This window comes from Cyanistes caeruleus, chromosome 24, assembly GCF_971803275.1.
Source record: "Cyanistes caeruleus chromosome 24, bCyaCae1.hap1.1, whole genome shotgun sequence".
Classification (NCBI taxonomy): domain Eukaryota; kingdom Metazoa; phylum Chordata; class Aves; order Passeriformes; family Paridae; genus Cyanistes; species Cyanistes caeruleus.
The window spans coordinates 2,137,630-2,163,199 of NC_141724.1; the positions used below are offsets into that span (position 1 = coordinate 2,137,630).

At 54.5% G+C, this 25,570-nt stretch overlaps 1 protein-coding gene across 3 annotated transcripts; it reads right to left on the reverse strand.

Moving 5' to 3' along the window:
* Positions 1-412: 412 nt before the first annotated feature.
* Positions 413-21,947, reverse strand: SLC26A9 (solute carrier family 26 member 9). Of its 3 annotated transcripts, none has more exons than XM_086861973.1 (21): positions 21,829-21,947; positions 14,412-14,538; positions 13,666-13,805; positions 13,373-13,483; positions 12,973-13,148; positions 12,528-12,692; positions 11,864-12,016; positions 11,488-11,570; positions 11,086-11,233; positions 10,319-10,432; positions 9,807-9,884; positions 9,005-9,100; positions 6,451-6,557; positions 5,876-5,945; positions 5,695-5,787; positions 5,181-5,297; positions 4,366-4,650; positions 4,101-4,155; positions 3,570-3,715; positions 2,760-2,837; positions 413-2,265 (listed from the first exon to the last, which is right to left on the reverse strand). In XM_086861973.1, the coding sequence occupies exons 2-21, from the start codon at positions 14,534-14,536 to the stop codon at positions 2,218-2,220; spliced, it is 2,388 nt and encodes a 795-aa protein (XP_086718099.1). In that variant the 5' UTR covers positions 14,537-14,538; positions 21,829-21,947; the 3' UTR covers positions 413-2,217. The 3 variants fall into 3 exon arrangements, with proteins under 3 accessions (XP_086718099.1, XP_086718100.1, XP_086718102.1); XM_086861974.1 differs by lacking the exon at positions 21,829-21,947 and adding an exon at positions 14,657-14,766; XM_086861976.1 differs by lacking the exon at positions 21,829-21,947 and having other exon boundaries at positions 12,583-12,692; positions 14,412-14,499.
* Positions 21,948-25,570: the final 3,623 nt, after the last annotated feature.

Below are 25,570 nucleotides of genomic sequence, written 5' to 3' on the forward strand. Positions count from 1 at the left end.
CTCTGCCAGGGCTCAGCACTGTCACGGGGAAGAATTTCTTCCAAATATTTTGGGATGCTGCTCTAAAAAGGATGGGGATAAAAGGAGTTCCTGTGGGGAATAACCATCCCCAGGCTCATTGAGGCCACAAGTGACACAGAAGGATGCCAGGACTGGGCCAAGGGACAGCCCAGGGAATCTCTGTGTTGAACAGCCCCTCTCCTTACAGACTTTAAATCCACCTGCTTTCCAAAATATGTCACTTATTTCCTTGATTCCACCAGCCAGCAGGACAGAACAGCTCTCATTCCCTTCTTCACAGCTGTTCTGAACTGAATGTGAGGATTTATCCCAGATTCCCATGGCATAAACTGTCCCAGGACGCCAAAGACCAGCCATGGAAATCCTGCCCTTGAGTCAGCAGAAGATGACGGTGGTTGTTCACACATTCTTTATTATAAAAACAAAAAGAACGAAACCAACATTAAATTAAATAAATTACAAACATTTCTGAGCGGATTATACATCATGCATTTACCAAGTAAGGCTTCGGATCCAAAACACATCAACCTCGCTGTTACTTAAGAGCCATAAAGGGAATTTTTTACCAGAAGTGAAAATATTTCACCAGCACGACTTTGAGCTCCCCTTATTCCCTGCCCAGGCACTTGAGAATTATGACTTTGGCCACCTTGTGCTTCCAGCAGTGCCATTTGCCTGCTGGTGTTAACATTTATTGCCAGAACTGAGCCAGAATTTGGCTGCAGAAATATGATTTCCTCCTGCCTGGGTCATGATTTGCTGCTGCTGTTGTTTTCTCGTGACATCCCACCCCATTTCTTGTAGGAAGTTTAGGAAATATAATCTGCTTTATGCCTCTGCATTTGGCCCATCAGACCCCAGGCTGGGAAATCGACCTCCTGTAATAAATCCTGAAGAGCTGGGAATTTAAACTTCCTTTTTTTAATGTGAGACACAAAAATATCGATCAAGGCAGTTTCTTGTTGCTCTGCACCTATTTCTGTTCTGCCTTTCTTTCAAAATTAGCACTTTTTAAAAGGAGCACTCAGGCACTACAAAAGGACATGAGGAATCACCCTCAAGGATAATTCAAGAGGTTTAATCTCTTGATTTTACCTTGTAAAACAAGATATGCATGGGGATTTCTGGAGAAACCACTGTTGTTTAATATTAAAATGAGTAATAAGCATCAGCTAGTGGGGTTTTCTGCCCTCCTTTGGTTTTATTACTCTCTCCTGCACCACATAATCAGAAATTGAGGTAGAGAAATGGTGACTTGGTTATTGAGATGTTACATAAAACCAAACTGGCAGGGGGCTGCTGTTGTTTCCTTTAGTGACTGTCTAGCAAGGATGGTTGAAGAAGTTCTATTTTCCTTAAAAATGAGGCATCTGGGAGCTGCAGGAAAGCCTCACATCCTCTTCCCAGGAAGCCTTCAGCAATCAGCTCAATAATATCTGTGTACTTCAAAACCGTACACTAAAGCTTGCTGATGTATTTGTTATATTTTTTTTTAGAGTATTAAAATAGAAACAGCATTTTCAAATATTTTAAAAGTCTGTTTTCACGTGCTCAACCCACCAAGCAGGCAGGACAACCTGCATGTAATGAGGAAGTCTTATTTCTGAGTACAAGCCTGTGCTAGCAAGGAAAAAAAAAATCATGTTATTTCAGAATTCAGCCCTGCTGAGAGAGTCCTGAGGCCTTTGGGGTGTCAGAAATAGAGCACTGGTTTGAGGCAGGGTTTTTTGGGATGCTGGGATGCAGAAGAGGAGAGGCAGAGGCTGCAGAGACCCGCAGGGAAATTCGGGGTGGACATCAGAGAGCAGCAGCACCGCCACACCTCGAGGAGCCGAGCCCCAAAAAGGCTTTTCACCTCTGTATTTCACTTCCTCGGGGAAAGGGAGGGAGCAGGATGCCCAGATGATGCAATTCCAGCGCGGGCAGAAGGATGGTGGGGGACAAAGGGGTGGCTGAACATCCCCTGAGCCGAGCTCCACTTCTGCAGTCCCTGAGATGGCATCTCCCGAGCTTCCCCAGGCTGCTCCTGCTCCAGAGCCCCCTGATCCGAGTGAAAGCAGGGAGGAGAGAGGGATCTGGCAGCTCTGGAGGGTGGTGGCCTCTTTGCAGAGCCGCTGTGTATCCCCAGGTAGAAGCAGAGGTCTCCAGTGGGAGAGAGGAGCCAGTTGTGGAGGGTTTTCCTGGTGCTCGCCGTGCTCACAGAGCTGTCTGGCTCTCCGAGTGGAACATGCTTCCAAACATCTCCTAAAGGGCACAGAAGATGAGTGGGGTCAGGGCTGGTGGCAGGGCACAGCTGGGTGTCATTGTCACAGCGACAGCCCCTGCCTGCCCTCCGTGCTTCCAGCTGGCCACGGACAGGCAAGGCCAGCCCAGCTCCTCCCGAGGCCCACACGGGGCTGCAAATCTCTGCAGCTTTCACAAAGCCTGTGCTGAAAATCTTCACCCATTCCCTCTTCTTTCGGGCGTGAACCAAACCTGGTTCTCCAAGTTCCCCCCAGGTGTGACTGACCCTGAGCTGCAGAACGATTGAAGGGTTCCTCTGTGGGGTCACCTGCCTGCTCCTCATCCAGGTGCCTTCCAGAGCTCCTCAAGGCAGGGATTTATAGCTTTATTTGCAGTTAACTTCCCGAAGCACTGCAGTTACTTTCAGACCATTTCCCATCTAAGCAATCCCAAGTGGAAATTCTGATTTCTGCCTCATCCCCATGGCTGCAGGGACCCCTGGAACTACAACTCACCTCCTCCAGGTTCTTGTACTCTGCACTGCTCTCGTCCACAGATTCATCATAGATGGAGAGCTCTGTCTGGGTCTGCCTCTGTGCAGGGAAGAGTCGAGTCCACAAATCAGCAGGGACAAAAGGGATGAAAACAATGACTAAGCCAGGCCTAAGAGGTGACACACACACTCTAAGAAGTGGCACAGAAGGAATCCTGCTGCAGGTGTTTATCTGCTGTGACTGGGCTGGTGTTTGCCTATCGCTCTGGTTTGATAGCAGATACCTTAACTGGTCCTGGGGAGATAACTGGTGCTGCTGGTGCCAGCTCCAGCTGGCACACAATAAACCATCCCCTGCTCCCAGAGCCACACTGTGCCACCAGCCTCAGAATTCCTGCCTCAGAATTCCTCCTGTTCTCCTCCCATCCATTCATGGATGCCAGGGCTGTTCCAGCTGAGCTTTTCTTCATCACTGAGGGCCGAACTCTGCCTTTGCCTGTTTGAGCCAGCACCAAACTGAGGGCACAGAGCTGGAACAGCTCCTCTGGCTCCTCCAGGCTGGGACAACACTCATCTCTCAGCTGAGGGTGTGTGTAAAACACTGACACTTCTGAATTCCCATGGAAATTCCATCACAATTCCATTCCATCACAAGGTGCTCAGCCCATACATGACAACTGGAATATTAAACATTTTGCAGGATTTAGACCTTTACCCCTTGAGATAAACAAGAAGCTTCATTAGGTGCAGCAGCAATTTGTTAATCTTCCACTGTGCTGATGCAACCTGGAAGCCAAACAGGAGAATCCCGTGGGCTGGGGAGCAAATTTACCTCTTCCAAGATGGGAGGGTGGACAAATTCTCTGATGCTGGCCAGTGCAAACAAAACAGCATCGTGGATGGTCAGGAAGATGTGACTTCGGTCCAGGCCTCCTTCCTCAAAAACTCCCCCTGTGCTGATGTCATTGTACACCTGGGCTGGAGAAAGGAGAGAGCTGAACAAGGAGGAAAGCAGAGGAGGAATTCTGGAGGTGTTTGTGGCTGCTGGGGTCCCCTGAGCTAAGGCAAGGCTCAGAAGAAGCAGGTTTGTAGCAGAAATGGGTGTGGGGATCTGTTTTTCTGCGTGCTGAGTGTGGAGATGTTCCAGCCTTATCACTTCCCAAATGAAAGCACTGATTTCACACTCAGAGAAAAGTGATTTTCTTTTCTTTCTTCTGTTTTCTCCTTTTATCTGTTCTGGCCTGGTCCAGCAAAGGATTGGCATCTCACAGTTTGAATAAAGAGCAGAAAAAGATCTGCTGTTTGTCAGGAGCTCAGAAATGGGGCAAGAAGCCATGGAAATGTGTTCTTTGGGGATTCTTACCATGCACGTTTGCCAAGAAGACTTTAATCCCAATCTTCTGGTAACTGGAACACAACTGGAAGGGACGAGATGGGAGAGAGAGGATTAAAAACACTGCTGCTCCAGCTTTGTGTTTATGCATAAAGTCTTTTATCAGGGCTGGGGCTGAAGGAGAAAATCAGGTACGCAGGAGGAGAAAAGCCACACAACTGAGGCACAAAAACACCTTCATGTGAGACAGCAGAAGCTCCCTGCTGCCCAGCAGCGTTGGCAGTACAGAACTAACCTTGCTGAGCGCTTTTGTGCCCATCAGGTCCACGAAACACACCCCGCTCATGTCCAGGATGATGGTGTGGAAGCTGATGTAGGGCGGTGCTGTCAGCACGGGGTCGCTGAAGGTGCTGCTGCTGCTGCCCAGCTCCCCGGGGCTCTGCCCCAGCCCAGCCCCCTGGGCAGGAGGCTGGAATGTGATGTAGGAGATGCTGGCACCGTTAGCAGTGGTCTGGTTGTTGTTGGTGTCTGTTGGAGAGGCGCTCTCAAAGTCCTTCTGGAGCTCTTGCAAAGACAAGGTCTGCGGCACAGCAGAGAGGCAGAGTCAGGGCAGGGCACAGGGGAGGTCCTGGCAGGTGACTGCACCTCTACCCACTGGCATGAAGTGTTTTAGTCTGGACTAACTCCAGCCTGGCTGTCCCTTGGGCTGGATTTAGGATAATTTACATAACCAGTTTGTTCCCAAACTGCTCAGCATTGCAAAACAAACGGGGGGACTGAGATGGGCTTTGAAAGGACACCTTGGGGCTGAAGTGCTGACACGTCCCCACAGAAAGAGGCCAGAGCTGGATGCTTTCTGCAGATTGTTCATTCCAGCCTCCTCTCCAGCTGCCCTGCTCCCAGCCATTCCCAGATTTCCTGCACCTTAAGGTTTGGGGAGGAATGGAGACGGAGGTGGGGAGGAGAGGGGATGAGAGGTGGGAAATGGAATGTTTTCCTGTGGCCAGGAAAGCAGTGCAGAAAATCCCATGTCAAGAGGAGCTGTCTGATGGGGTCTCGGGGTCCCTCGTGGATATGGGGACCTTTTTGGGAACTGGGGAGCTGAGTTACCTTGCTCTCCTTCAGCAGGAATTTCGGGAGCTTCGCTGGTGGTTGTGCTGTGCCCTTTGCCTGCTGTTTCACAAACTTCCTCCTGGCCAAGTACACCTTGCCAGGATCCACCCCTGTCTGTGGGAAAGAGAGATTTTTTCTTTAAAAATCCCATTCCAAGAGTCAGGAGCTGCTGTTCCTTCCCTGGCGTTTCCCAGCTGTGCACTGGAGTGGGCTGATCCTGATCCAAACATCTCCTGGAACTCGGGGAATGTGCAGGGACAGACTTGGAACAGCAGGATGCCCCTGTTTTGGCAGAGCTCGGAGGAGGAAGCTGCCAGGATTAGGGCACAACCTCTAAAATGAGCTCTGCAAACAGCCCTGAGGATCAGGGAGAGGAGGATTGAGGAGCAGAAGATGGATGATGATCATTCATGATCACCCACGGCTCAATTACCCCCCTGTAGCAACACAGGAGAGAGCAAGGGCAGCTTGAGATTGGCTTCAGGCAGGGATTTATTAAAGAATTGCTCACCTTGGCTATAATTTTCTCCCGGAATATCTCTGAGTTGGCGAAATACAGCGGCGAGCAGTAGGTGACGATTTTAATCCCATTAATTTCATGGACCTGCACCAGAGACAAGAGCTCAGAGCAAGCCTGGGCACCGGTGGCAAGGAACAGCATTTTCTCTGAGGATGTTTTATCTCCAGCTCACCTTGTTGTAGGTTTTGGGGTTCTTGTAGATGTCGGTGGAAGTCACCTGGCCCAGGGCAGAGCCGTTGCGGCTGCAGAAAAGAAGGGATCAGCATTAAGGGAAAGAAAACTGCTTCACATTTCATCCCAGGATCTGAACATTTGCTTTGTGACATTTCATCCCTGCAGAGTCTACAGGGCAAAAAAAAATTAAAATAAATTTAAAAAGGGTTTGTATTTTGAGGAGCAAGACTGGGAAATACCAATAAAAGCTTTTGATGGATTAAAAGTGGCGTGACGATCTCACAGCAGGGCCCGGCACCCAGACAGGGCTCGCAGGACTTGGTGCTGGGAACTGCGTGGGGCCAAGCAAATTCCTGGAGGCTTCCCCTTGCCCTGGGATGTGCACGGAGCGGGAATGCGGGCGCGAAATCGGCGCCTGCCATTCCTGTTTGCGCATTCCGGGCAGGACACCTGCGCTCCCCGGGGCTCCTGCCGCGCGTTCCGCGGGCCAGAGGTCGCTCCTGGAAAAATCACCTGTCCCTCCTTCTGCCCCTGGGAGATCTCCCGTGGTTCTCGAGGCCGTCAGGTACTTACAACTGGGTGTGGAAAACCACGACGAGCACGGAGAATCCCACGCCCACCGCCACGCCGTAGGGGAGGCTCAGGAAGAAAGCAGAGAGGAAACTCACGAGCCAGACCAGCTGCAGGGAGAGGAGGGGAGAGAAGAGAAGCTGGTGGTTTGAACCATGGCTAGAAAGCTGGAGGGTTGGGATGGGAAAATGGACGGGAAAACGGATGGAAAACCGGAAAAACTGATGGAAAAATGGATGGGAAAAAGCGGATGGGGAAAAACGGATGGGGAAAAACGGATGGAAGAACAGAAAAACAGATGGGAAAAATGTATGGGAAAACACGGATTAAAAAAAAGGATGCAAAAAACAGATCGGGAAAAATGGATGGAAAAAAGGGGTGGGAAAAAAGGGGATGGGGAAAAAAGGGGATGGGGAAAAAGAAGGGATGGGGGAAAAAAAGGGATGGGAAAAAAAAGGGATGGGAAGAAAAAAAGGGATGGGGGAAAAAAAGGGATGGGAAAAAAAAGGGATGGGAAAAAAGTGATGGGAAAAAAAAAGGGGAGGGGAAGAAAAAAGGGGATGAGAAGAAAGGGATGGGAAAAAAAACAGATGGGAAAAAACAGATGGAAAAATGGCTCTGTGCTCCTATCCCAGACTCTCCAACCCTCCCAGGCTCAACATGAGTAGGCCAAAGCCTGAATTCTGCAGCTGTTGTAATGCTGCAGTTTGCTGCATGTTTCAGAGTGAGCCATCCTTGCTGGGAAGTTTGCCAGGAGCCCCAGTTTCTTTCCAGCCATCTGAGAAACCGGGGCGTTTCTCCACGGCTGCTCGAGCACCCGCTCCGCTCGTTCCATCCAAAAAGGATTGGGAAAGGGCTCCTGCAGATCCCACCGTCTGCTGCTCCCTGCTCCAGCCACGAGCAGCTCCTGCTGTCAGTCAGAGCAGCTCAGAAAAATGCAGGAATCATCTCCCTGAATCCTGCCTGAGCGCCTCCTAGAAACGGCCTGAACACAGAGAGGATTTGGTGGCCAAGTGTGACAGAGGAGACCAAAACCTGCCCCACTCCAGCTCAGAGTCATTTTTTGTGTTGGCCCTCAAGCATCTCACTCCATGTGAAATCAGTCCTGAGTTTTAACATCCCCTGTGAAAATCAGCATCAGGTTGTTTTAATCCCGTCCTCAAGATTAATAAAAACTAACTTTGACCTTGGGTGTATGAGTAAAGGTATCTTTGTGACTTCAATATATTAATTTTTATTGATTTTGTGTATAAATGGCAGGGAAGAGTTTCCATCCATCCATCATCCATCCATCCATCCATCCATCCATCCATCCATCATCCATCCATCATCCATCCATCATCCATCCATCCATCCATCATCCATCCATCATCCATCCATCCATCATCCATCATCCATCATCCATCATCCATCATCCATCCATCCATCATCCATCCATCCATCCATCATCCATCATCCATCCATCATCCATCATCCATCCATCATCCATCCATCCATCCATCCATCATCCATCCATCCATCATCCATCCATCCATCCATCCATCCATCCATCCATCATCCCTCCATCCAGGCTTCGTTAGAATTAGCTGGAATTAGCTGTCCTGAAACACAACCAGCATTCAGGTGATGAACACCAATGGTCTGACATCACCCAGGAATGGTGCTCCCCGTTTTGGGACAGGACATTGAATCTAGTTCAGATTCCAAGGAGATTAAGGTCAGGGGAATCTCGTTCACGCCATTGGCATCTGCCAGGATGTTCCTTGGGCAGCGCCATCCATCTCCACTCAGTCCAAGCTCAGGTGTCAGGCTTTTGGGGTCTCTGAAGCCTGTGGGGTCCATCTGTGCTCTGGTAAAGGGACAGCAGCTTCCCCTGCCCTCAGCTGAACTTCCAGAGCCCACAGACCTCCCCTCTCACCCCACAGCAGCAGAGATGTGCCCAGATTGATAACACAGCTCTTCCCCAGCACCTGTTTGAGCAGGATTTTGGGAAAGCTCTTCCCGCCTCGGGCCAGCCCCTCTGGACTCGTGATTGCCCCGATAAGGGGGTTTGTCGGGCCCTGACAGGATATTGGCTCAGTGTCCACACACGGCACTCAGCCGTGGGAGTCCTGTTCAAACACCGTCTTTTTGTGTCAGACATTTCCAAATTCCGTTCCCACTCCCCCGCCACCCCCTGCCTGGGTTTATACATCAACCAGTGCCTGGAGTCCTTATCACGCCGAAGGGCTCTCCTCACCCTGGAGGGCCATTGTGTGAGTTTTTAAGTCATGACTCCCAGATATTGAGCAGGGCCGGTTTGGCTAGTTCTGGGCAAACAGGCTCTGCACTTGATTGGCATTTAAACACAGCAGGTAAGAGTTCAGGCCTCTCTGATATGTGCTGTGAGCAGCAGCGTGCTCAGCTGGGCAGGACAGGAGCACCATCTCCCCAGGAGAGTCAAACCCAGCACCTGCAAGGGACTCGTACCCCCAAAACACCACAAAAGGCTTTTTGGGGTTTGTTCTGCTCATCCTGCCCTGGCCAGGTGATGCCTCCCACCACCCCAGGCACTCACACAGTCCAGCTTGCTCTTCTTCCACAGGTAGAAGGGGTCAGCCAGCTGCTTGAGGGAGTTTTTCAGGTTCACGGCGATGAGGGCTCCCAGCACAGACTGTGGAGGACAGGGAATGGGGTCAGGATGTGCCACGTTTGGCAGTGGATGCTTTCCTGCAGCCTCTGCCTGCCTTGGGCCAGTCCCATCACAAGGGGGATGCTCACAAAGATCTCACTTGGACCTGAGCAGGGTCTTTTGGGTGATTCTTTCACTAAAATTTAGATTTGCTCAGAGAAATTGTGGCTGTCCCATCCCTACCCAAGGCCAGCTTGGACAGGGCTCAGAGCAACCTGGAATACTGAAAGGTATCAGGGTGAGGTTTGAGGTGAATAGTGGAAGGCAGGGGTGAGGTTTGAGGTCCCTTCCATCCCAAACCAGCCTGGAATTGTGTGATTCTGTGACTGCAGACAACCTGGAATAGTGAAAGGCATCACTGCCCATGGCAGGGGTGAAGTTTGAGGTCCCTTCCAACCCAATCCAGCCAGGAATTGTGTGATTCTGTGACTGCAGACAGCCTGGAATAGTGAAAGGCATCACAGCCCATGGCAGGGGTTTGAGGTTTGAGGTCACTTCCAACCCAATCCAGCCAGGAATTGTGTGATTCTGTGACTGCAGACAGCCCGTGCAGACAGGTCCCCAGGCCAGGAACAAACCGTCCCGTGCTGCCGTTTGCATCGGGGTTTTTTGGAGCGAGGCTGTGCCCGTGTCTGGGTGTGGAGAGCGGGTGTTGCAATGGCTCTGCCTGCACAGATGTTTGTGTTACCTTTGGAAGAGGCTCCAGGTAGATTCCCAGGGACAGCATCGTCACCATGACCACCAGAGCCACAAAGAAACTCGCCACCTGCAAAGAGGAAAGAGAGTCACTTCTGCAAATATCAGGGCTTCCCAAACCTCGCCTGGGTGTAGCCAGGGGCACGACTGGGCACTGCAGCGTTTTATGGGAGAGGATGTTTGCCTCTGAAAACAGGCAGGGGTTTGCAGATCTCACAGATAACCCCAAACTCCCCTCGCTGCTCGGGAGCCAGAGTGGGAGTGCAGATCGACAGCTCTGCTGCTGTGCCCAGCCCAGAGAGCCAAACCAGGGAGCAAAACGGGCTTGGGGAGGGAGGAAATTCTGCTGTAACAGCAGCAGCCTGAAGCACCTGTGTGTGAGACCTCTCCAGAGCTGCACAGTCAGGCTGGCAGCACGTGGCAGCTACAGCACCTTGTGCTCCAGAGGGAATGTGGAGAGGAGGAGGAGGAAGAGGAGGAGGAGGATGAAGAGGAGGAACTAACTTGGGATTTCGCTCCTGCCCCATCCACGGCGAGGGTGACAGAGAGAGCACAGCAGATCACGTGGATTTTGAAGAAGGATCCAAAGAAGTTGCTGCAGCCCAGGGCCAGCATTTCCTGTGGAGATGAGGAGAATGTCCATCAGAAAGGAGAGCTGCCCTTCCTGCTGACACACGGCTACAGGGCAGGGCTCTGAGTCCGGTTTGTGTGGCCAGGGCAGGCTCTGGCTTCCCTGCAGTGCATCCCAGGCTCTTTCCTTCCAGTAAGGTCTGGGATAAGCTCTGGTGCAGCAGGGAAACCTGGAAGCACAATTCCACATAAACACGTTGTCATCTGTTGACACACTCAGGGCAGGGCTCCATGTGGTATGTGTGGCTGCTGTTGAAAGCTGCCACTGTGCCAGGGATGACAAAAGAGGATTATTTCATGTCCTGCCTCTCACAGTATCCAGGTGACACACCAGGAATCCAGGTCTTTCTCTGCTCCCTGAGACATGCACGCACCTCACCGTGCTTCAGCGAGCTGCCAAAACACTGGGTCTGGAGGGGGAGCAAGGCAGAGAGCCCAGCCTAAAGCTCCTTTCCCTTTCCCAGCCTCTCTCCAGCCCACGGGCCGGGGCTCTGCTGCCTCCTTTCGCCCCCCACATGGCACAAAGCCACGGAGCCTCCGCGGGAGCAGCACGTCCGCTTTGAGCCGAGCACGTCTGAGCTCTTCCCTTCACGCCTGAGAGCAAAGGGAGCAGCCCCAGGCTGCCCCAGCCCCAGCCATACCTGGTTGGGGTCCACGTCGTAGCCGTGCTTGGCTGCCAGGGTCCTCCCCATGGCCAGGTTGATCACGTAGCCCACGATGGCCAGCGAGAAAGCCGTGCCCACCATGTCCTTCCACTTGCTCACCAGGGGCAGGGTGGGCTCTGGGAACCTGCACTCAGAGCACAGGTGAGGAGATGTGACAGCGCTGCCCAGGGGCTGGGGCGGTGGGACAGGGAGCTGGAGGATCCAGGAAGGACAGAATCCATGCCCACACTCCGGGGGATTGTGTCACAGGGAACACTCACTCCTGGAAGGGGGTTCTGGTGCAGCAGGGAGGAGTGAGGTGTTTTCCAGGCTGCAGGAGGAGGAGGAGGAGGAAGGAAAACCGTCTGGGAGGTGAATCAGACCTGCAGAAGCACTTACCCCATGCTGATCTTCCCCACGATTGGCATCCCGTACTTGTCGGGCATGTTGAAGCTGCCGGAGACCGCGGTGGCAACGATCACCTGAAGGGACAGGGAATAAAGAGCAGGGAGAGCTGAGCTGGCCCGGAGCTTTAACCCTGCTGAGCTGGGAGAGTAAAACCAGCACCGAGTTTGGGCTGGGGAAGGCCAGAACAGTCCCAGAACAGCAGGGGTTGTGTTCTTCACCCTCGGCATCACCGGGCTGCAGCGCAGGGATGAGCACGGGCATGGCCCAGGTTCTGACCCCAAAGCACGTGTCACATTCACTGTGCAGATGCTCTGTGTGGTGTCCTGGGGTGAGGGGAGGGCCCAGGGACAGCCCAGGGGTCACTTACGATGATGATCTCCATCGGGATGGGCATCCGGATCTTCTTCATGTACTTGAGGTTGAGCTCCTTGACAACGATCAGGAGCACAGCACTGGCCAAGGCGTAGACCAGGGAGGCCAGGTTGGTTTGGGGCAGACCTTTACAGATGTCAATGAATGTCTGGAGGGGACAGAAGAGGGGAAGGGGTCACAGGAAGCCTGGACAGCAGGGACAGAACAATGGACAGCACTTGTTACCACAATCAACACTCTGTGAGCAGAGTTAAAAACCCTCTGCTGAGGGATCAGCCCCCAGCCCTGGGCCTGTGCTGCTGATTTGATGCAGTTCTGGCTGCATCAGCACAGGATCCATCCACAGAAGGTGCAGGAAATCCCAGGAATGGCCAAACCTGCTCAGAGGAAACGTTCCTGTTGCTACCAACTCTGCAAGACTCTTGCTGTCAAGCACCACAGCTCATATCCCCCACCAGATCCCACTCCCATCTCACGATTCCTCATTAAAACCACACAGACAGGGCTCAGATAACGCTGGGCAGGGAGCACAGCAGCAGCCTGGCTGTGCTGGGGCAGGGATTCCCCTTCCCTCCACCCTTTCCTGGTCTCCTGGGCCCCGTTTCCCCGGCAGGGTGGCGGTGCTGGGGGGAAGGTCGCTGTGCAGAGCCCCCACTTACGTAGACGATAGCTAAGGGCCCGGTGTAAGACGGGACCGTCAAGCCGAAGACGTACTTGAGCACGGAGATGAGGATCTGCAGCCCCGCCGCCGTCATGAAGCCCCTGATGAAGGACTCGGACAGGTAGATGGCCACGAAGCCAAACTGCAGGAAGCCCAGGCACAGCTAGGGTGGCACAGAGGAGCGGTGGTCAGAGCAGTGCCAGCCCCGAGGGAGCTCTCCCACCCATGGCAGGGGTGTCCCGCAGCAGGGATGGGGACAGGAGGGCTGAGGCTGCCATTCCTGGATTGCCCACATGGAGAATTCCACCCCAAGACCAAAAAAATCTCTATTTTGAGGCATCATCCACCCAGAAGCGAGGCCTCTTCGAGCACCTGCCAGCAACACCTGTGCTCCAGGGAGAGCTTGGCTCTCACGTGGCTCAGGGACACAGCAGAGCCCTCACCTGTATGACGGCTGTCAGGCAGGCCAGGGTGGCTGAGATCTCCAGCCTGGCAGCCTCCAGGGCCGTGCTGTTGACGCTGGTCTCGTTGGTGGTGTGGTTGAAGTACTGGAAGTCCGACTCCGGGGCCAGCTCGTTGCAGACGTTGCCAACAATGATGCTGATGACAGCAAAAGTCCCTGCGGGCAGCACGGGGAGGTCAGGAGCTCCCTCTGGGGAGAGCCCTGGCCTGGACGGCTCCTGGGCTGTGCAGAACGAGTCCCTCAGCCCAGCCCCAGCCCCACAGGGACATTGGGGTGACATCCTGCAGAATCAGCGATCCCACAAAGAGCCAACGTCCTGTTCTGGGACACGCCAGCATTGCCAGCCAGCGTTCCACTGCCCTGTGCAGACAATTCCTCACCTGGCACCATCTGATGGATGCCCCCGAGGAAGAAGTAGGGGAGCAGGGGGAAGAAGGAGGAGTAGAGCCCGTTGACAGGAGGCAGATTGGCCAGGAGGGCGAAGGCCATCCCTGCAAAACACGAGGGACACGGGCAGGGAATTCCAGAGACCGCCAGGCTGGAGGCAGAGCTTGGGGTGATCAGGAAAACAACAAAACCCCTCCCAGCCGGGCATCAGCATCACCTGCAGCGCTTCAGCCCGGCTGGGGAGGTGTAATTCCCTCTTGGACACCCCCAGAGCGCCGCTGCTCACCTTGTGGCACTTGGATTGTCCCCGCGCTGAGCCCGCCGAGCACATCGGGCAGGATGTAATCCTTGATTTTGTACTTGGGAAGCCAGGCCAGTATTGGGAACAGGCAGAAGAGGGTGAGCTTGAACCTGGAGGCTGAACATCTGCAAGAGATAAAAAAAAAAATAAAAGCAAAGAAGCAAATGACATAAGGAAGGATCTTCCCAGGAATGTCTCAACCTTTCTCCCTCGCCAGATTCAGAGCCCTCTCTTTCCTCTTATTTCCTATTATTGCCTTCCTTTTTCTGAGGAATGGAGATAGATTTCCAAGAAATCAGCAGGGTTATTAACCTTTATTTGCATAATTATAAACCTTTCTTTAAGGTGCTGTTGGTTTCAGTCAGAAAGCTGAAAAAAGAAAATCCCAGCTGGAAAGCTTAAAAAAAAAAATAATCCGCACATCCCTACATCACCAATTGTGCTTTTTCCACTACTAAAAAAAAAGAAACCTTGGAAAACAGGACCCCAAATCCCAGCTGCACTCCGTGCAAACTGTTCTGCTGAGGAAAGAGCCACCAATTTCATTTTCTCCATCCCAATTTGCATTTCTCCCACGCCTTTCATCCATCAAACCCCCGAAGATCTGGTTCCCCGGGATAAAAATGGGATCTGTATTCCCAGAACTCAATTATAACCCCCCAATTCCCTGGTTTATGTCTAAACCTGGTTTAAAATAAACCTGGTTTATGTCCTGCAGCGTTCCCTGGTACCTGAAGAGGTTTCTCAGTTTCTCCCCGACGGGATAAGTTCTGGTTTTCTTCTCAAACTCCTCGTCGAAGAGGCTGACGGAGTAGGCAGGACGCTCGATGGCATAGCGAGGCCTGGCCTGGCTCATCTCTGGATCATTTGGATTTTTCCCAAAATAAATAATAGTAATAAAAAAAAAAATAAATAAATAATAATAAAAAAAGAACAGAAACAGCAAAGCCAAGAATGTGGCTGGAGTTGGCCCCACCTGCGGTATAACAGAGCGGACACCTCCAGCGTCTGGAGCCCTCCCCGAGCTTCTCCACCCTAAATAGTTTCCCCGTGGCGGAGAGGCAGGTCCTGGGAGTGGCTTCTCCCAGCTCCAGGGGCTGCTGCAGCTCCCCGGGAGCTTTCCCAGCTCTTCCGAGGTGATGCTGCTAATGAGCGATGCTAATGAGCGATGCTAATGAGCGGTGCGAAGGGACCCGGATAGCCTGGCAGGCGGGCAGGGGGGTTAATCCCGGCTCCGGGAGTGCCTTTTAGCCTCGGGCGAGGCACTTGACCTTTCCCATGGCCGGGTTTCACCGTCGGTGGGGCTGGCAAGGCTCTGCCAGGCTGGGAAAGGTGGTTGGTACTGGGATGAAGGGCTGGATCCCATGGCAGCTGCTCCTGCCGCAATTCCCAGCCTGTCCAGCATCCCTCAGCATTCCCAGCATGTCCAGCATCCCTCAGCATCCCTCAGCATTCCCAGCCTGTCCAGCATCCCTCAGCATCCCTCAGCATTCCCAGTCTGTCCAGCATCCCACAGCATTCCCAGCCTGTCCAGCATCCCTCAGCATTCCCAGTCTGTCCCGCATCCCACAGCATCCCTCAGCATTCCCAGCCTGTCCAGCATCCCTCAGCATTCCCAGCCCGTCCAGCATCCCTCAGCATTCCCAGCCCGTCCAGCATCCCTCAGCATCCCACAGCATCCCTCAGCATTCCCAGCCCGTCCCGCATCCCTCAGCATTCCCAGCCTGTCCAGCATCCCACAGCATCCCACAGCATTCCACAACCTGTCCAGCATCCCTCAGCATTCCCAGCCTGTCCAGCATCCCTCAGCATTCCCAGCCTGTCCAGCATCCCTCAGCATTCCCAGCCCATCCCGCATCCCTCAGCATCCCACAGCATCCCACAGCATTCCCAATCCTCGCTGGCCGCGGCTGAGAGCCCGGGTTTCTCTAGGAAGCGATGCTCGGGGAGATAACTGTTGCTAACTCACGGCAGTGATGAAGATGCCGAAATATCCCGGCAGACCAGTCCTGCCCGGGATCTGGGTCTCACCAGAGGGATGATGAGCTCCCTTTTTTTACCCAGAGATGCCTGGGGAGAGGGGAGAATCACCCCGAGCTGGCCGGGCTGGGAGGGGAGGGAGGAAGTGGTCAGGTATAAAACGAGGATCTCGGTAATTATTTGTGTTTTGGCGTGTATCTAAGTGGGTCATTGCCCAACACAGGAGGAGAAGAGGGGGTGGAAAAAGCCGGTGATTCAGGCAGGAGAATGTATCCAGAAACAACATCCAGGTTGCTGAGAGCTTAGGGAGCGATCTGAACGTGCCAGAACCTCTCCTCCCCTCTCCGGGAGCTGCTGAAAGTCAGGGCACACCTTGACATCGAGTCTGGGACGAGCAAAATGTCCCTCCACAGGGCTGGAGAGAGCCCTGGCTGATACCTTGGGGCGGGGGAGAGCAGGAGATTGTAGCAGAGCAGGGCAGGAAGGAAAGGATGATGCAGGGAGCCGAAACTTTGGGGAGAATTTAGGTCATCATTATGCAAATAGCAGCTAATGGGTCGAGAAAGGGAGGTCATCAACCCCACTCCTTTAGAGATCACATCTGGAGCACTCTGCTGTAAAACTGCCCCGGCCCTGGGCAGTTTGTGATTCCAGCTCTGATCTGCACACCCGGGGCTCGGGAGAGACCCCAGCCCAGGGCTTTGGAGCAGAGAGGAGACCCATCCCTCTTCCTGCAGCGCCAGGTGCCTGACCCAGTGCCCAGGGCATCCCTGCTGCTCCTTCTCCCCTGGAGATTCCCCTCCGAGAGCAAGGACGAGCTCTGCCTTCGGATCACGGAACTGATCCGTGTCCTGGGCTCTTCCCTGATGGTTTTCCCACATTTCCCGTGTTCCCGAGGCTGTCCCCAGCCTTTCTCCCAGCCCTGCTTGGAATTTCCAGTTCTCCCTGGTGAGTGTTTTGTAGGTCCAGACTCAGCAACAGCTTCTGAGAGCTGATGAACCCACCCGAGTTCCTGGTGGTCTCTCTGATCTCCATCCTTCTGCCACCAATTAAATCCCAGCTCTTTAATGAATTTTCCCAGCTGAGAGAAAGTGCTGGCAATCAGGAAAAAAATAATAAACAGAGCAGGTATAGAGGAGAAAATATCCCCATGATTAAATTCCATCTTAAACAAACAGGCTTGTGATGTCAGCGTCTCGGACAGAGTCAAGTTCTTGACTTGGCTTATCACGGCCTTGCCCTAGATCAAACAGCAGCTTAAACCTCTGAGATTTGGGAATTAAAGAGCACGAGGAGCTGCGTGGCTGCTCCTGGAACAAAAGGCAAAGCCAGCTGGCCCAGAGCTGGTGGGGTGAGCCCACGGCAAGCTGCAGAGCTGGTTTAAACCCTGCAGCTGGGGCAGGAGCCCGGAGCAATTCCCGAGAGAGGAGGGGAGAGCGGAGTGCCAGCCAGCTGCTGCATTGCTGGGACCAGGTTCTTCAACATCTCTCTTCCAGTGTGAGCACAGAAATAAGGGACAGGGTCTGGGAGAGGAGCTCCAGGTGCTCACAGGTGTTCAGGCAGCCCATTCCTGCAGTGGGTGATGCTCTGAAATGTTCAGTTTGACCCTGCTGAGTACACAAATGGGATGTGATACTCGGAGCACCTGAGAGCAGAACTGCCCTGCTCCAGCAAGGTGATGTGGGTGACCAATGTTGTCCCAGCAGGTCACGAGTGTCCCCTCAGCCCAGACCTGGCTGATCCCAGCCCTGCCAGTCCCAAACCAGGCTGTGCACGCCAGGCACGGACCTTTTCTCCCAGAGTTCGTCCTGCAAACAGCCTCACTGAGCTCTTATCTGCTGTCCCCGTGCTGGTGAGAGCTGTGCTTGGGAAGAGGAAAGTCACATTGAGGTTCCTGGCTGCGGCTGATAGGAGCCATTGGCACAAAGCCACTTTCCTGCACTGACGTAGGCAGAGAACAGGAGCTCCAGTCCAAGGAATGAGTCAAAATTTGGTGAGAGAGCCATCTGATCCCTGCCTTAGGCGTGACACACGGCCCCAAACCCATCCCAAACTGGATTCAAGGAATGAATGTCCCATTCAACCAGCTGCTTCTTAATTTTAAGGATTAAAAATCAGTGCTCTTGAATGAAATAACGCTTCCACCTTTGCCTGCCCCTCTCCATCCCCATTCCCCTTGTGCAAGGCACACCCAGCCCTGTGTGCTGTTTGCTTCGGCACTGGGTTCAGAGGTCCAACCTTTTCCCAATCCCGTGTGAATCTCCATCCAAAACACCCCCTCCCGGCCCCATTGCCCAAGAAAGGGCCATAAAAGCAGCTCCCCCCTATCCCCCGGACCAGGAGAACGCAGGCACAGGTGCAAGGGTTTGGTTGCAACACCAGGACAAGGTCTTGACTCCTGTGCCCTGGACCGGAGCCTTCAGCGCCGCGTCGGCCCAGCTGCGGCTGCAGGTGCCACACGAGCCCTGGGGCAACGCGGTGAAAGGGCCCAGCTCCTGCAGGGTCAGCAGGGGAAGCCACCAGGTCCTCCCTGAGACCTGCGTGGCACGGGCGCTGGTCTCGTGGTGCCAGGTGTGGCCGTGCCAGGTGTGGCAGTGCCAGGTGTGGCAGTGCCAGGTGTGGCAGTGCCAGGTGTGGCGGTGCCAGGTGTGGCGGTGCCAAATGTGGCAGTGCCAGGTGTGGCAGTGCCAGGTGTGGCCGTGTCAGATGTGGCCGTGCCCAGGTGTGGCAGTGCCAGATGTGGCCGTGCCAGATGTGGCCGTGCCAGACCTGGCCGTGCCCAGATGTGGCCAAGCCCAGGTGTGGCGGTGCCAGATGTGGCCATGCCCAGATGTGGCCGTGCCCAGATGTGACCATGCCAGATGTGGCCGTGCCAGACCTGGCCATGCCAGGCTCCGCAGCACCAGGTGCTCCCCCGGACTGAACTGTCCCTCACCCTCCTGCCGCACACCGCGACGCCCAGGCAGGAGGAGAGGGAGGTTCCTGCTGGGGCTCCCTCAGCTCAGGTATTTCAGGAGATGTTGTATAATTCACCTCTGCCATCGGGCACCGGCGGATTCGCCCCCGCCCTCCCCGGTCACTCCCTGCAACCTCTTGGCACTGGGAACGTGCCAGGACCGAGTCCAGCTGATGGACAACACCAGGAACTCGCCACCAAGGGACCCCAGGGGCTTCAGCCGGGCCGTTTGGGCACAAATTCTTTTCCACACTTCAAATTTGGTTGATTTAGATTTGTTTTACCTTTGGCTCTGGATGGCCACAGCCTTCACCTACAAGTGATTCAGGAAGAAAAGCTGGTAGTGACAAAGACACATCTACAGTCCCACATTCCTGGTATTTTGGGGGGAAAAAAATCATTCCCAGTAATCTGGGGAGGGGGAAGAAGCAGGGGCAGGGGAGCAGGGGTCGTATTCAGGGGGCTGATGCCGTGCACTGGGCACACACATTTGTCCCTGGGCTTTAACCTTTTCTTAACCTTTACCCATCAGAAACAGAAGGGGATGACACCAGAAGAGCATATGAATCAGTAATGAAAAATATCCACGCCTCAGAAAAGGCAAAATGCCAGAATCCGTAAATTCAGTCAGAACTTTGCTGTTCCAGTCTGTTTTCCACGAGGAACCACCGTGATGGCTGGTGCAATAAAAGCCAGAGGGAGAAGGGGGTGAGAGGAGGTGCTAGCGGGCTCTGATGGATCTTGGGCAGGCATGGGATGGATCCCGTGCCACAGGGACCGGGAGGAGACATCTCTGCTTCCCTCCAGCTCCCACCTCCCACCCCTCTGCCCTGAGCTGCCCCTCATCCCCCGGGAGCTGCCGTCCCATTCCCCCATTCCCACAGAACAGCAGGCACTAAATCAATGTTTTCTTTCTGCTCAGATCCCATATTTGGAGTGTTAAATAGGTGATTTCCATAAGGCAGATGGCCCTGGTCTCGTTGTGAGTGACCCAGCCCAGCGCAGGCAGCGGGCAGAGCTCTTGTGCTGCGGGAGCTGGGCCGGTGCCAATGTTTGATGTACCACTTCACACGAGTTTCTAACCAAACTAGCTCTGTGACTGGTAACCAGAATAATAAAATCTGCAGGCATCTGCCAGCTACTGAGGGTGAAGCCAAAGTGTTTGGCTCACAGGGTGTTTATTAAGTGAAATGTTTTGATTCAGCAGCTCGGCTCCCGCGCTGTGCTGTGGGCACGGGGGATGTGCCCTGCACAATGCCCAGGTTGGACCCACTTTTCCTGGGGTTTGTTTGATTTGTCCACTTGTCCCCAACCCCACCCCAACCCTCCATTGCTGCTGGAGCCGCATCAGCGCCGCAGCTCCGCGAGGAAGGGCTTGGCTGGGGCGAGGCATTGGGCACATGGCCCGGGGTGCTGTGCTTTGGGATGGCCATAAACCCCATCTGCTCCTCCAAAAGCTTCCCTGCCCTGCTGTCCTCCCGGGCTGAGTGTGCCAGAGCACTGCCTGACCCCAACAGCATCTCAGCCCAGTCCCTGAAGTGCTGTCTCCATCCCCTTCCCCTGGGAAAGGCAGCTGAGATGGGCAGGAGTGAGCTGAAAATGTCATTTAAAGGAAGGAGAAGTGAGATTTTGTTGTCCCTCAGCGCCGCAGCCTCTGCTCTCCACGTGTCTCTGACCTTTCAAAGAGCAGGTGGGCAGCACAAATCCAGAGGAATTAAAAAGTTTGCAGCGTTCCTGCAGGGCCTGGCAGCTCTGATCAGGGATGCCTGCTGAAATCTCACTCCTCCACATGCTCCCGCCCCGGTGGATCCACTCTCAGAGAAGGAAAAACACCTCTGGGGTCACCCCGTCCATCCTGTCCCGGAGGTGGAGGATGGGACGGCATTTCTGCACCGGGAATCTCTGACCCGGGGCAGAAACACTGCGTGACCAGGACAAATGTCACCACAGGGACTTATCTCTGAGGGAGAGAAGGACAGGTCCCCAGCTCCAGCTTTCAGCCTGCTTACAATTAAGGTGTGGACAAATTTTATCAGGGCAGAGCAGAAAGCATCCCAGCTGCTGGAGCTGAGGTTTTCCACCACGGAGCAAGACTGAGGGGATATTTCCCCTTGTTTATACACGAGGCAGCCTGCTCATGCTGGACCCAAAGATCCTTTGAAACGGCACTGGAGGAGCTGGAGACCCTGCGCCCGCTGGGACAGGTCTCAACCTGGGGTCACTCCTCATTCCCAGCTTTAAAATTCCCTCCTAACCTCCCTGCTAGCAGGATTTGACATCTGGGTTTCAATCCAACCTTTCCTGGGTTGGATTCCTGTTCTTCCCAACCTCTGGGCTCCACATCCCTTCCCTCTATCCCAGGATGTGCAACACCCGATTTGGGCTGCAACATCCTCAGGGCAGCGACGCTTTCCACAGTCCCAGGCACAGAAAGTTCATAACAAGGCTCTGGAAAGCGAGTGTTTCCCATCAGTGGTGCCTGTCCTGTGTCAGGCAAATCCCTCCACACGTCTCAGCAGGAACCAGGAGGGATAAAATGGCAGGATTTATTCTAGCAATAATTAATTCGCATATTTGGCTCTTCCAGAGTCTCTCTCTTCGTAATAAATCAAGCTGCTGGGTCGTTGGTGTTGCTAATTCCTGAGTAAATCTGCTGCTGTAAATCCCCTCGGTGGAAGGAGGGAGGAAAGAGAGAGGGGGGGAGAAGGGAGGGAGAAATTAAAATTGAAAAAGAAGAAAAAAAGAAGAAAAAAAAGGAAAAAAGAAGGGAAAAAAAGGGAAAAAAAAGGAAAAAAAGGGGAAAAAAGGGAAAAAAGGGGAAAAAAGGAAAAAAAGGAAAAAAGGGGGAAAAAATGGAGAAAAGGGGGAAAAAAAGGAGAAAAGGGGAAAAAAAAGGAAAAAAGATAAAGTAAAGGGAAAAAAGGGGGAAAAGGGGAAAAAAAGGGAAAAAAGGGGGAAAAAGGGGGAAAAAAGGGGAAAAAAAGGAAAGAAAGGAAAAAAAAGGAAAAAAAAAAGGAAAAAAAGGAGGGAAAAAAGGAAAAAAAAAGGGAAAAAAAAGGAAAAAAAAAGAAAAAATAAAGGGAAAAAAATGGAAAAAAAAGAAAAAAGAAGTAGCAGTTCTCCAAATACTGCGCCTCACACCCAGTGGCTGTGCAAGCGGAGTGTAAATCCCCCACGCCCACCCAGACAAAGAGGCCGATTGTTGGAGTTACCTGCGCCTCGGGAGAGGGGCCGATGGTGCGAGGGGGGCGCAGATGTGGCAGGAGGAGCTGCCCAGGAGCTGCTGCCCACGAGGTGTGCAGAGCTCTGCGCTCACAGCAGCCAGTGAGTCATTTATAAATCACCTCAGTCAAGGGGACCGAGGGCTGTGCTCGGCGCCTGATTGGCTTGGGGAGGTAATTGCGAGCAGGTACACCCGGGCTAAGCCCAGGAGATAGCCAGGGGAGATAAAGGGAGATCTGAAGAGGGAGAAGAGCTTTTTTTGGATGTCCCCCCTCACCCCGCTCCGGCCTGGGCCGTTTGATCCCCTCGGCGGGTCCCTCGGTGCTCAGGGTGACAATAACCCACATTCACCTCCCTCCCCTGCCCCAGGCCGGGGGTGCAGAGGATGCTTTTGTGGCCTCGGTGGGCAGCGGCCGCCCGGCCTTTGAGCTCTCCGCCCCCGGGGTGGACAATGGGGGGCTTTGTGGCCGAGAAGGGATCGGCAGCGGAAAGCGGAGTGTCTCTCGTTTCCAGCTTCAAAGGGATGAGAGGAGCGGGGAGGAGAGGGGAGGAGAGGGGATGCGCCCCCCGGAGCGGGCTGGGCTGGGCGGGGATGCGCTGGGAGCTCCCGCGGTGCGGGGATGCTCGGCAGGCTCGGGATGGGCTCTCGGGCTCTGTCTGCCATCGCAGCCACGGGCCCCGGGCAGGAGCCACACCTGGCCACCAGCAGAGGGTTTGACAGGTTCTTCTGCCGCCCCTGGCAGGGGACAGCGATGAGCCGGGAGGGGCCGGCCGGGAGCTGCGGCTTGGGAGCCACCCCTGAGGTGCTGCTCGATGGCCCGGCCAGGGAGCTGCCAGGGCTTGGGGACAGGCAGCGTCTGAAACTGGAAAAGCTCCTGTGACAGCTCAGGGAGAGCTCAGAGTAGGGGACGAGGCTCATCCCGTGCTGCCATCGTGTCCAACCCATGGCAGCTCCACTGTGCTGAGCTGGGGCCAGGATCCTGATCTCTCCAGGCTCCTGATCTCCTCTCCAGGCTCCTGGACTCATCTCCAGGCTCCTGAACTCCTCTCCAGGCTCCTGATCTCCTCTCCTCTCCAGGCTCCTGGACTCCTCTCCAGGCTCCTGAACTCATCTCCAGGCTCCTGGACTCCTCTCCAGGCTCCTGGACTCCTCTCCAGGCTCCTGGACTCCTCTCCAGGCTCCTGAACTCCTCTCCAGGCTCCTGAACTCCTCTCCAGGCTCCTGGACTCCTCTCCAGGCTCCTGGACTCCTCTGCAGGATCCTGGACTCCTCTCCAGGCTCCTGGACTCCTCTCCAGGCTCCTGAACCCCTCTCCAGGCTCCTGAACCCCTCTCCAGGCTCCTGAACCCCTCTCCAGGCTCCTGAACTCCTCTCCAGGCTCCTGGACTCCTCTCCTCCCAGAGGGATTTGAGAGTGCAGGAGCCAGGTTCCAGCCAGGTGCTGCAGGTGATGAGATGGACAGGGACATCAGGAATGGGATGAGGAATGGGTCAGGGAATGTCCCCAGAGGAACTGGCCAGCAGAAGGAAGCTGCAGGGGGTTATTTGCTGTGGAGGAATTGATCTCTGGTGTTGCCGGTGTCCCCAAGGGCAGCTTGGCACAGGGAGCTCACGGGGGTGGCTCTGCTGCCCTCCCTCCTCCGGGTGGCACCGGGATGTGCTGGGAGATGATGGGAAAAGAGGGGAGAGAGCCAGGAGGGCAGGGAACGCAGGGCTGGGGCCAGGAGAAGGGAGAAGGCAGCGGTGTGGCCTTTGCTCGCTCCCAGAGTAAAAATTCCCGGTACCCTTGATGCTCGAGGCATCAGCAGCCACTGCCAAGAAAGCTGACGGTGTGCAAATCAATCTCTGTGCTCCAGAGGAACACCCTGCCGGAGGTGCCGGGGAAAGGGGCTGATTCATCACCATCTGACCGACACAGGCAATAATTGCCCAGCAGTTATCCCGTAAATATCATTAATAACTCATATCGAGCGGGGTTTTTTGGAAGGGCAGCCCAGGAGTGTTCCCAGAGGAAACTGTCGCAGGGAAAATCCCTGGAATGCGGAGCTCCAGCATCCACAGGGATCCTGCACCTCGGGAAAGGAGGGAACAGCATCCTGGACGATGCTAATTAACATCCAGGGCTAATGTGCGGGGTTAATTAGCTGGAATGGTCGTGCCAAAAGGGACTTTTGCCATCAATAAAGGGCATTTTTCCTAGTGAGGCTCCGCCAAAGAAAGACAAAAGGTAAAAGTCCAGAGCTGGCTCCTGGCATGAGGGAAGCAGGAGCAGCTGGTGCTGCTCATCCCCTGACCTGCTGTGTGCATCAGGCCCTGGGCAGGCCCTGGAGGGCCCAGCGAGCTCAGGAGCGGGATTCCAGGTCCTGGGAATGCCACTGACCCCTGGCACAGGCAGGAAAGGGCTGTGTGGGCACATTGGGACACAAAACCACCCCAAAGGGACTCAGTGCTGCACTTGCTGGGCTTGGACTGCGATGCTGGTTGGGTTTTTGTCCTCCCAGCATTGGCAAAACCCAGTGGAGCTCTCAAGCATGTGCAAGGTAATTTTTCCACAGGGAATGACTTCCACGAAACCTTCAGGCTCTCCCTGTCCCCAGCCCCAGTGTCCCTCCTGCACAGACGGATTCCCTTTTGTTTCCTGCTGCTATTCCAAAGTCCTGCTGGGTGTGATCAGGATTAAACGAGGTCTTGCCCTACAAAGAACCCAGCCCCGTGCAGCCACCGATGCTCCTGGGGCATTTCTGGCGTGGGAGGCGCAGTCCTGGTCAAATTCCATTTGCAGTAATTATAAATACAACTCATTCTGCCTCTTTCTGCTCTGGCCAAACTCTCCAGGTGTGGCCCGAGGATGTGGCCACCAGCAGAGCATCCAGGACGGTGTGCAAGGCATGGATGAGAAGCAGCAGGACACGGAGAGACACCCCAGGGACTCCCCAGGTCAGCCTGGGGTGCTGAGCTGGTTATCTCCCGGGCCGATAGCGGCATTCCATGCGCTGGAATGTGCGGATTTGTTTGCAGATGATTAATTTGAGCAGATACGCTGCAGTTAATGGGGGCAATAATTCAGTGGGAGCCCGAGGGGCAGCAGGGACGGGCGGCCCATGCCCTGGGGCAGAGGGGAACGGTTCCTGGGAGATGCTGGGACCTGCAGGGAGCCTCCCTCCCTCCTTCTCTCCCTCCCTCTCCCATCCCCAGCCCTGCAGCCAGGGCTGCTCCTCGCTTTGGGGTGGTTTTGCCGAGGAAACGGAGCGATGGGAAGGAGGCAGGGCTGGGGATGGAGATGCTGCAGGTGGAGCGGGGCAGCCTCTGGAGAAGTCTGGGATGGTGCTGAACACATCGAGAGATGCTGGGAAGTTTTTCCTCCCGGCTGATGTGACTGTGACACCTGCACAGGGTGAAGCCAGGGCGGGGTGTCCTGCTTGTCTGTCTGTCTGTCTGTCTGTCCCTTCAGGAGCGTTTGAAATCCCTCAGCCGGGTGGGAAAGCAGAGATCTGGGCTGCCCGAATCCCACAGGAATGAGGTGGCCGCTCCTGGAGCGGGTGATGGACAGGCCCAGCGCTGCAGGATGCTCGGAGCTGCTGCGAGGGTGGGCAGGGGCTGGCACTGCCGGTGTCACCCCGTGTGTGACCGCACAGAGCCCGGCTGGAGCCCTGAGCTTCCCAGGGCTGCTTATCTCCATTTCCTGCTCACCCAGGAACGCAGGGCCCGGGCTGGATGCCACCATCCCGCTGG

What these genes read in the sequence shown, in the direction of transcription:
- SLC26A9 (XM_086861973.1), bottom strand. Translation starts at nt 14,536, where the DNA reads ATGAGCCAGGCCAGGCCTCGCTATGCCATCGAGCGTCCTGCCTACTCC. An exon ending in GTGGGGAAGATCAGCATGGG is followed by an intron (nt 11,234 to 11,487) that starts GTAAGTGCTTCT and finishes CTCTGAGTGCAG; the next exon opens with GTTCCCAGAGCCCACCCTGC. An exon ending in AGTACAAGAACCTGGAGGAG is followed by an intron (nt 2,266 to 2,759) that starts GTGAGTTGTAGT and finishes TGTGCCCTTTAG; the next exon opens with GAGATGTTTGGAAGCATGTT.